Raw genomic sequence first — 11,653 nt, 5'->3', positions numbered from 1 at the left:
AATATGGGTATCATATGAAAGTTCATGAAAACCCAAACAAAATGGTGGGGTAAAATTTACCCATTACCCCATCCAGGGTAAAGTTTACCCAAGATGAAAATTTTCGGTCAAACGGGCGGCCCCTACGATTTTCTTCAAAATCGGCATGGTGATACTACAGGCCCAGATGATCAATCTGGCTGAAGAAAGCCCTATGGGCATTGAAATCTATGGGGTAAAAATGCCCTTGGAAAGTTTTACCCACGGATTTCGGGCAAGAGTATTGCACGCATCCCCCCAATATGGGTATCATATGAAAGCCCATGAAAACCCAAACAAAGCAGTCCCAGTTACAGATGGAGGAGTCTCAGTCCTGGATACAGATGGAGAGGGGGTTTCGGTCACGGTCTTCGATGGCGAGGGATTCTCGGTCCCGGTCACCGGCGAAGAAGCGATCTCGGTCCCAGTTACCGATGAAGGACCAGTCTCGGTCACGGCCACCGATGGAGGAGCGGTCTCGGACTCAGTCACCGATGAAGCAGCGGTCTCGGTCCCAGTCACCGATGAAGGAGCGGTCTCGGTCTCGGTCACCGATGAAGCAGCAGTCTCGGTCCCAGTCACCGATGAAGGAGCAGTCTCTGACACAGCCACCGATGGAGGAGCGATTTCGGTCTCGGTCACCGATGAAGAAGCGGTCTCGGCCCCAGTTACCGATGAAGGAGAAGTCTCGGTCCCAGTCAACGATGAAGGAGCAGTCTCGGTCACGGCCACCGATGGAGGAGCGGTCTCGGTCTCGGTCACCAATGGAGAGGGAGTCTCGGTCACGGTCACCGATGGAGGAGCGGTCTCAGTCTCAGTCACCGATGAAGCAGCGGTCTCGGTCCCAGTCACCGATGAAGGAGCAGTCTCGGTCACGGTCACCGGTGGAGGAGCGGTCTCGGTCTCAGTCACCGATGGAGGAGCGGTCTCGGACTCAGTCACCGATGAAGCAGCGGTCTCGGTCTCGGTCACCAATGAAGCAGCGGTCTCGGTCCCAGTCACCGATGAAGGAGCAGTCTCGGTCACGGCCACCGATGGAGGAGCAGTCTCGGTCCCGGTCACCGATGGAGGAGCAGTCCCAGTTACAGATGGAGGAGCCTCAGTCCTGGACACAGATGGAGAGGGGGTTTCGGTCACGGTCTTCGATGAAGAGGGAGTCTCGGTCCTGGTTACCGGCGAAGAAGCGATCTCGGTCCCGGTCACCGACGAAGGAACAGTTTCAGTCCCGGCCACCGATGGAGAAGCAGTCTTGGTCCTGGTCACCGATGGAGAGCAGTTTCGGTTCCGGTCACCGATGAAGAAGCGATCTCGTTACCGGTCACCAATGAAGGAGCAGTCTCGGTCCCGGTCACCGATGGAGGAGGAGTCTCAGTCCTGGTCATCGACGAAGGAGCAGTCTCGGTCACGGTCACCGATGAAGAGGCGATCTCCATCTCGGTCCCGGTCACCTATGGAGGAGCACTGTCGGTCCCGGTCACAGATGGAGGAGACTCGGTTGCGACCAGCAACGGAGGAGGCGACTTCCCCGTCTGAGCCACGGAAGGGGGACATGATATCCAAGCTTCGGCCACCGGTGAAAGAGGCGAGCTGTTACATGCTCCGTCTAAGTGTTAAACAGTGGACATGCATGACAAAGGGCAAAAAAAAATGCATCAAATCTTGTCTCCGGCTGGACTAACGTCTTGTATGATGCTTACGCTAAGTCTTCAGCGCACCCGTGTGTCCTCTGCTTCAAACGCGGATACCTGAAGAGAGCTTCTTCGAGAAAGATAAAAGGGCTGGGCTTCTTGGCCACAGCGCGCTGCAAGTTTCCATCATGTCCAAAGAGGATCATTTTCTCTAGAAGCGGCTCCGCGCCAGCGTTGGGTGAAGTCCTTCTCAAAGTCGAGGAAAAAGGAATCGCACGGCACGAGGGTGGTAGCATGGGTCGTCACCTGACTGGTGAGCGCCGGCTTTAAACTGCCCGAGATGTTGCGGGCGATGGTGCATACAACCACCGTATGAAGCTTTTGGCGGACGCAACAGAGACTGCCCTAAGCCATGGTAACACCTCCTCAGTGCCGGCCTCTGAGGTGTTGAGGAAGGCGGCCGCGGAGGTCCGGGCCCGTGAACGATATTCTTCCAAGCCAATTGAAGATCTGAAAATTGTGAAAGTCAGTTTCAGCTAGCATGGACTCACACAGTGAGCAGCTCAAAGGCTACGTTCATGCTCTGAGTGACTCTCCGCTGATGGTCCACGTTTACGGCGAGGACACATTATTGCGGTATGACAAGGACCCGAGCACCATCCACATCGATGCCACTGGTGCTGTTAGTCAGCAGGTAGGGGATACACGACCATATCTATATTCAGTCATCGCCACACCTTCTGAGGGTAACTCGTATCCGATCGCTCACATGCTCTCCGAGGCTCACACGACGCCGTGCCTGACCTTCTTTTTGCAGCAAGTTTGTCATGACTTCCGACGTTGCACAGGAGGGTCTCGTCACTTTCGGCCACCCCGGGTCGTGACAGACCTGTCGTGGGCTATCCTGCATGCCGTTACCACCAGCATCGCGGGAATCAACCTCCCAGCCTTCCTTGACAGTGCTTGGGATGCCGCGCTTCCGGGCACTGTGCCAAGCATCGCGGTATCTCTGTGCACCTGCCATATCACGCACAGCATCTCTCGAGCCGCTGTCAGCCACCTCGGCAAGAAGAAGGTCTCCGAACGGCGAGGAGTGATGTGGCTTTTTGGACAGATGGAGCGTTCGTCGAGCGTGTCAGAGGTGGATGCGGCGTATCTCAACATGTGCCGCCTGCTACTTTCGAAGACAAAACCTCAGATCGACTTGGGGGACTCAGAAGAAATGCAGGAAGACTACGAAGACCCAGCCGAACCCGATGACGATACTTGGCGATCTTACCGTGAAAGTACGAAGCCAGGACGGCACTTCAAAGCCCTGCAACTGGCCGTGGAGGCCGAACTGGAAAACGACTGCGATAACAACAACATCAGCAACCCGTGCTACTGTCCTGCGCTGGCCAAGCACATCGGCAGTGTCGTCATGCCTCTGGCACCTCTGTGGGTTTCACTGACACATGGACAAGCCAGTAACGCAGCTGTGGAGAGCTGGTTTAGGACATTGAAAAACAGCCTACTGAAAAGACGCAAGGTTGTGCCCGGTGTGCTCGTGGAGACACTAATCAGACATCTGACAGCGCACCGGAAACAAGCCATGATTCCGCCAGCAGCCCCTCGTCAGAAGAAAAGGAAGGCGCCGGACTTCAAAGACGCAGAGGAGAGCTGGAGGAAGAGGAGAACAAGGCGAGGCTTCGCATACAGGAAAGCACTACCCAGTGTTTCTGAACATCTGTGCTCTGGTGCCCCCGCCCCCGCGGGTCGGACCCGGACGAAGACCACGAAGACCGGACAGACCGGAGTCCCGGGTGCAGTGCACTCTGGAAAAGTGGGCAGAGGAGCACTACCCAGTGTTTCTGAACATCTGTGCTCTGGTGCCCCCGCCCCCGCGGGTCGGACCCGGACGAAGACCACGAAGACCGGACAGACCGGAGTCCCGGGTGCAGTGCACTCTGCAAAAGTGGGCAGAGGGAAGAGAAAGTCGAGCGGGCACGCCGCGACCTTGACGAGGACTGGGCAAGCCGGCATTCGAGGTGCGGTGCCGCGCTTCATGATCAGGCAGGTTGGCCTAAATCCTCTCGCCAGGCGTGAAGTCAAAATGAAAAAGACAGTCACGACCGGACAGGCCGCTCCGTGCTGGCAGACTGACCAGACCGAATGGGTCGCTCCAGCGGCACAGGCCGGCGTTCTGGACCACTCCTGCACAACCGCTGCCGCTTCAAATGTACGCCGCTCGGAGCTGTTGAGACTGGTCCAGTCAGAGGAGTGGCTGACTGATGAAGTTGTCGACTTGTTTTGCGCGGCAGTGGCAACTCATCCATGTCTTGCGTTGTCCGTATTTTGGCAGGAGTGCGTCACCCGGGCATGTCGGCGCTGCATGACAGCCATGTTCACAAGAAGCGTGCCTGCCTCAACGTGGCTGATGCCACTAAATGTCGGAGAACACTGGGTACTATTCGTAGTCCTCTGGCGCAAGAAGGCCATCGTGTTCTGCAATTCTCTGGGCTGCTGGCCCGCTGATGAAGACGTCCGCGCCGCTCAGCTCCTCATGACTGCAGCAACGCCAGATCTGCGGTGGGAGGGCTGGAAGGTCATGGTTCCTGCAACACCGCAGCAAGCAGACTCTTGGAGCTGCGGTTACCGGGTCTGCTGGCTTGCCGAGGCTGCAGCGACTGGCCGAGCGTTGCCCTTCGACGCCAATCGTGTGAAGAACAGCATCGCAGGAGCCATCCAGGTTTTTTTGTTGATTCTGTTTTCTGCTTTTACTTCAAAACTGAAATTGATCATATGAAGACGCACACATTCATTGTAACACGAATTCGTGGCAGGTGTATGACACTGATGTGTATTTAGAGTGACAAATTAATCGTTTATTTTGTGGAGACCAAATCGAAATACGTTTTTCATAATTTTCTTTTTCACCGCGTAAAGCATTAACCCTCGCCGGCACAGGCCATTTTGCGTCCTTCGACGGCACAAGGGGGGGGGGGTTGGTACGACCCCCCCTCGCGTTTGGCCCCTGATCGAGCTAGAGCTTCGCGGAAAAACGAGCGTGTTGCCCGTCACGAGACGAAGCCGATGATACCCAATTTTAAGGTCCTAGGTCATCGGGTGACCTTCCAGGTCAGGTCAATGACCCGAAAACCGGGAAAATCGGGACCTGTTAGAAAGTCGTAAATTGTGGCTGCTATGTAGTTTTCCGGGGTGCTGATCACGAATATCGTGTTAGTTTTGATCAGAGATGATGTCTTTAAGCATTTAGACCAAGTCGGGTCAGGTCAGGTCAGGTCAACCGGTAGGGGTTGTGACGGGTATTCGTAATACGTGTCAACCGCCTCTGACAGCTTCGTAACATGTTACGAAGGCACCAAAACTACTTCGTAAATGTTCAAATGGTTGCCAAATTCGAATTCAGCTCCAAAAACTAGCCTAGAAACATGTAAAACTCGAAAAAGTGAACCGAGGTCACCCGAGGTCACCAAAGGTCAATGACCTGACCTGACCTTCAGGTGACCTTGACACCCACCCTAATGTATGGGAGCGACATCAAATCATTTGTTTGAAAGTTTGAAACCACAAAAATCTTGCAAACGCGCGGCTAATGTTAGCCGACATACGCCGAATTGCGATTCCGGCCAAACATGGTCTCGGAAAAGAGGTCACAGGTCAAAGGTCATTGGGGTCAGGGTCATGAAATTTTCAGGGTAGGTGTAGAATTGATCAATGCGAAGGTACTGAAAGTTCCGTCGCGATCGGCCGCTTTTTACGCGAGTTATTCGCGAAAAACCTTAGGGGGGGGGTTGCATCAAACCCCCTGTGCCGGCGAGGGTTAAAGGGATTGGCCCTAAGGGGAAAATGTGTTACCTATGCCAAAGTATAGGGGAGAGTGGGGTAAGATGTCCAGGGTGGGAAAGACGCCCCACCCCCTCTAGCGGCGAAACAAAGAATCGAACCTGGAAATTAATGTTCTTAGCGTAAAGGGGAAGCCTGCCTTGTTAACTGCACAAAAATTTGCGAAGCTCAGTTGGGCAACGGCTGGCTGATGATTGCATGTTTTTATTTGCTACTTTCAAAAAATATGTTGGTGTCAAAACATTGTAAATATCTTTCTAGTTGAGGTTTATTTGCCATTGGGTCTACAGTGCAGGGATATTTCTATCTCGCACTCCTCTGAGATGCAAAGATAAGAATTTGTTATAGGTATCTGCATCCCTCTGAGATGCAAAGATAAGGTCTCGAGGGTTCATAGCGAAAAATCAAGAGTTCATGTGATGATGGGTCAATAACCGAACGACATTTTTAATGGTTGTTTATGGATGAAACTTATGAAATAAGAACATACTACTCTGAATCTACTTTTATATAGATGAATGCATTTAAATATAATATTTTATTAATTAAGAATAAACCTCAACATAGAAAGATATAGGATTCCTCATGGCTCACTCGTGGAAGATCGGATATCTTTTCCTCGCGTGTTACAGAAAAACCTCGCTCCTTCGTCGCTCGGTTTTTCAGTAACCCGCTTGGAAAAGATATCCTTATCTTCCACTCGGAGCCATGAAGAATCCTCTATATCAAAGAAGGTAGATAATTTTTGAGTCCCTTGCTATAGTCGTGATACATTAACATGCGTGTACTGTGTCCCGAACAGTTTGTTTCAGGGTGTAGTTTTATGGCTAACAAATTGTACTGATTTAATGTTGCTTCGGTACCTTGGGGTAAGATGCCCCCTGTCCTGATGGGGAAAGACGCCCCCCTAAATCCGTAGGCTGTCCTTCAAGCAGCCCGTCAAATCATTTATTACATACTTGTGATGAGACTTGAGAGACAAAAGCCGATCTGGGACTATTGAGAACCCAGTACGGTCGGGTGCTCCCCATGCCGGTCTCTCGGCACACACAGCGACTTTTTGGGCGGCATCTGACTCTGAGAGCCCTCACGACGGCCTCTGTGGGCCCCATTATTGGCTCCAGGGCCCCTCACGACATCCTTTGAGGGCTCCCACGTTGGCTCCACGGGCCGCGCTGGCATCTGAGGTCCCCAAGATGGGCTCGAGGGCCCTCAAGCATCATGAAGACCTATAAGGGCCCCACAGTGGTCTCCGAACGCCACCACGGAGGCTTGTATGGCCGCGCTGGACTATGATGGTATTAACGATGACCTCTGAAGCCCCTTACAACTACTTTTGAGGGCCCTTACGATGACGTTTGGTGTCTACTGCAGTCTCGAAGGGACTACTTATTCGTTCAGGCGATTCACGTGCCCATTTATGCCACTTATAGTGCAGGGGGCATCTTCCCCAACGCCAGGGGGCGTCTTTCCCACCCTGTGGGGTAAGATGCCCCCTTTCACTTCTTCAGGAAAATGCTTAATAGCAAGAAAAGTTATCATATTTCAGGCACGAAAGTGTCATATTTTTAGAGAAAAATGATGTCGGCTTCCGTTGAAACTCCAACTTTTTGCTTTCCGATCGTTATTTTCGAATAATATAGGTAAGACATAGTAAAACCCTGGGCGTCTTTCCCCACTCTCCCCTACATCAATGGCCCAATAACACTTAAAGGGACCCTCCCACCTTCAAAAAAGTTAATGAATTGGCACGAAAGTGATGTCGCTCGGTTCAGAAAGAGCGAAAACGAATATCTACCAAATTTCATCGAAAAATATTCACCGGTTTTCAAGATATTAGACTTTTACTTTTGTTTACTTTTTGGGATCTCCGCTGTTCCTAGCGACTTTATTTGAAAGTGCGGCATTTGTTGCGCGCAAAGCAGCATATACCACCGCGTGCTACCAAACGTTTTAGTAAAATATTTAAAAATCGTTAGATCTCCGCTGACGTCACAAATTCTAAGGGGGCATACCAATGCACTAGCCCCTTAGAATCCGAAAACTGCAAGTTTGAAATTCCATATCTCCGAATTAAAGCATTTGTCGATGTTGTGAGTGCCCAAACCGGTATTTGCAGGCCATGGCCACCAATTTGGCTATCTCAACTCAAAACTAATGTTAAGGTGGGAGTGTCCCTTTAAACCAATTTTCTGCGCGTTATGTGCCTTATAAAGCATTTAGTTGTACATCAAACGAATGGAACCACATGAATATAAGTGCAGGTAACTACCACGTTAGCTATTAGTATCAGGTGATGTATCTAATACGTCTTTTCTTTTTATGACAGCTGTCTGAGAGGGCTCCACTCACGCCTATCCCGGCATGCCGGTGTGCCAATGGAGTCCGAAGACGTTGACCGTCTTCCCCGCCTGAAGATCGCCGCGGAGGCGAGCGTTTACCTTGCGGACAATGCCGATAAGAGGTTTGTAATTATCTGTGTTTACCCCGGCCATTTTAATGAACATCCGTACTTCAATAGGGTAGTTATTGAGCACGACGCTTATACCGTGGCCAAAAAGGATATAGAAGGTATTAAGAAAGGTATTTAGTAAAGGTAAATGTATTTAATAATAATATAAGAATAACCAGTAACCTCATAATATAAATCAGAAATAGGAGCCAAAAGGTTATATTTAAAGTTATCGAATATTTCGCTCCTGGAGCTTCGTCAGCGATAATTACAGAAAAACATATACGTTTTAAACATGGAACAACAAAGAACACTGCAGAATAAATAGCAAACTCATGCTACACTTCGCAAGGGACCGACATTTTTGGCGAAGTTTGAATAGGTACAATATGAATGTATGTATACAGTGTACGTATTTACAATATACACGTATATAGGTACAATAAACAATAGCTTTACATACAAACATAATCGACTACATGTGCACTGCATACATTACACATAATATCATCAATTATTCACATGTGATTGTTATTATATATACACTTCAGACTATATGTATCCAGAAAAGTTTGTGACGCATTTACATTTGAATGATGTTCTCTTTATGATTATACAACATATACATATATAGGTATATAATATACCACACATATATACAGAGAAAATATTATACAGAAATGTACAGGTCTATCATACATAGACATAAAAATATGTAAAGCATTAACATATATACAGATGTGGCATGTACAATGCTTACATATATTTACATATATCTATGAGTCATATATCATCTATGTACAAGTGTCACGTACAGTATATACATATGTATATCATTCTAAGGCTGCAGCCGTGTCAGCGGCCACAAGGTAGTCTGGGTGTTAAGTGTAGGTCTCTGGTCTCTGATGTACATGGACTATTTTATTTTTCTGTCGGGACCATCCTTGGCGCGAGCCAGAATGCTCAGTTTCAGGTTGTTGCATGTCAGGGGGGTGTGTAGGTGTTGGTTTTGATGAGAGCCAAACGATTCCCGGATGAAAAGTCAAAACGTTAAAAGTAAACGGATAAAAAGTCAAAGGACATTAAGTCAACAGACAGAAAGTCAACATCGCAAGAAGTCAAAGGACAAAATGAACAAATGAACATCAACCTGCCAAAAAGTCAACACGCCAGAAGTCAACAAGCTAAAAGTCAACACGCAAGAAGTCAAAAGACATAATGTCAAAGAGACAAAAAGCCGACATGTCAAAAAGTCAACGCGCTAAAAGTCAACACGCTAAAAGTCAACACGCATAAAGTCAACACGCAAAATGTCAACGCGCAAAAAGTCAACACGCAAAAAGTCAAGACGCTAAAAGTCAACACGACTAAAAGTCAACACGCTAAAAGTCAACACGCGAAAGGTCAACATGCTAAAAGTCAACACGCTAAAAGTCAGCATGCTTAAAAGTCAACACGCTAAAAGTCAACACACAAAAAGTCAACAAGCAAATAGTTAATAGGTGCGCGAAAAGTTGATGCGCAAAATGTAGTCAACAGCAAAAAAAGAGTATTTAACAGCAGTCGTTAACCCGCGCCCAAGTGTGTGGGGGTGTTTGAACACCTGCGGTTTTTTTTTGGTATACCTTACCGGGAATCCTTTCCCCACCTTCCCTGAAAATTTTAGACCCAGGTCACCTCAGGTCAGGTCACCAGGTCAATCGAAGTGACCCAACCTCCAAAAAACGTTGGGGTCCAGCCACGGCCATAGTGGTGGACGGAAAGTTTTGAAACTTTCAGGACTTCAATAACTCATTGGTACCTACAATTCGTATATCTCGGAATTTTGATATCGGTGAACTCGGGTCAGGTCATTTTTGGGTGCCTCCATTATAAACCTATGGGGAAAAGGCGGTATCTACGATGTGCCATAGCTACTGGCTATGAAACGTTGATAAGTTGTGTTAGATGTGTTTTTATAAAAGGAGAGGCGGTTACAAGACTATTTTATGATCTTGACCTTTCAAGCTCATATCAGGTCATCTGGTCTGAACGGTACTGCATAGGCAGGTATTGGTGTATTGGACCTCTGGACCACGAATAATGACCTAAGCACAATTCCTACATTCGTGCCCTGTCGCCAGTTATATTGGCTCTTCTCACCTAGTTGGATTTTACTCTCACTTCATTATTTTACGAAATAACGCAGATGATTGAAAAAGTGACATTTTCAAAACTTTTTTTTTCATTGACCTCTGGTGACCTCAATATTGACCTGAGGTAAAAAAAAATGACAAGTAAATTCGTAATGATTTTTGACGAGCTTTCCATTGCTTTTTTCCGTTTCTTTCTACGATACCTAGGAGCCGAAATAGTGGGGGGTAGGGGTGTTCAAACACCCCACACACCAGGTCGTTGAAAATCCAGACTCACACTGGGGCGCGGGTTAACTAAGTCGGTACAAGTACAGTCACCAGCAGTTGCTACCCATCACCCCCGGACGGCGGGGGAGCAAGCTACCACCGCCCCTGCGAGACTAGCGCCGCCATGCGCCAAGAAGTGGAAACACCACGTGACTGAGGCCACGTGAGGGCAGGGTCACGTGATGAAGGGGCGGAGCATAGTAGCTTTTGCGCCCGACACTAACTGAAATGCGGCGCTGTGATTGGGCGCCTTAGCATGAATGAAGCCCCGGCGCCAGAATCAGCCGTTCGCCTTATATGGAAAGTGAGCCTTTGCGTTTCACTGTTCTGTATTGGTTTGAGAGCCACGGCACCATACGAATTGTGAGCCCCTTTGAACGGGTCACCGCCCGAGGCACTGAGGCGACGGCTGTGCCGGGCAAAGTCTCGCCTGGTGGGAGAGGTGGGCCAGGGAAAGTGCGATCGAGCAGCCACTGGGACGTGGATTGGTATTATCCAACCGCGACAAACGATGTCAGCAATCCTTCTCGTGTCATGGACAGTGTCTATGACACGAAAAGCTAGACAGACAACGTGGGCAGTGCCCAATCAAAAGCTACTTAACGATCCAGTTAAGAAGTAAGCGAGGTAGCCAGACCAAATAAAAAGTTTTTAATTCGATTTTGGTTGACAAATGACATACAAGCCCGCTGTGATGGGCCAAAAAAGGAGTTGAACAGTTCATACAACTTCTAAAAAGCTCAACGGTGTAAAAATTCAAAAGTTAAATGTTAAAATTCAGCCTGCATGTTTAAACTCTGGTCCGGCGCTGGCAGGAAGCTTAGGATATTGCCACTTGCAATTCCACTACGTTGTAATATAACCAAGAGTTATGTGAGAGCAGCAACTGAAAGCCCCGTTGAGGGGGAGGGCGGCGCGAAACGGCCCCCTCTCTCCTTTTCAGTCAATATCTCCTAAAGTATAGCAAATGTCGCCACCAAGCTTTCAAGACCCCTACGGGCATCATTTTTACACCTTGTGACCAAATTTTTCCAGAGCTCTTATGAAAGGTTAGTCACAAATGACGTCAGAGGGATGCCATTTTCTGTCATTTTCGACCCAATAAAAGGTTTAGCGGGAAGAGCTGTCACGCTTACAGTTTTGAAGATAACGAAAAATATTCAAGATCAAAAAGATGTAAAATAAGCAGCGCTACCAAACTGTAAACTCTTATTTCCAAACAATAATTGACTTTGACCATCAAAACTATAGAAGTATAACACCCCGAAAATACCAACAACTTTCAAAATTAAAACTGAAATATATGT

At 48.6% G+C, this 11,653-nt stretch overlaps 1 protein-coding gene across 1 annotated transcript; it reads left to right on the top strand.

The window, feature by feature from the left end:
• Positions 1 to 452: 452 nt before the first annotated feature.
• Positions 453 to 1,316, top strand: LOC122377969 (serine/arginine repetitive matrix protein 5-like). The gene has a single exon (XM_043358627.1). The coding sequence runs from the start codon at positions 453 to 455 to the stop codon at positions 1,314 to 1,316; it is 864 nt and encodes a 287-aa protein (XP_043214562.1).
• Positions 1,317 to 11,653: the final 10,337 nt, after the last annotated feature.

Source organism: Amphibalanus amphitrite, unplaced genomic scaffold (assembly GCF_019059575.1).
Source record: "Amphibalanus amphitrite isolate SeventyFive unplaced genomic scaffold, NRLGWU_Aamphi_draft 000006F_arrow, whole genome shotgun sequence".
NCBI lineage: Eukaryota > Metazoa > Arthropoda > Thecostraca > Balanomorpha > Balanidae > Amphibalanus > Amphibalanus amphitrite.
This window is presented reverse-complemented; position numbering and strand designations above follow the sequence as displayed.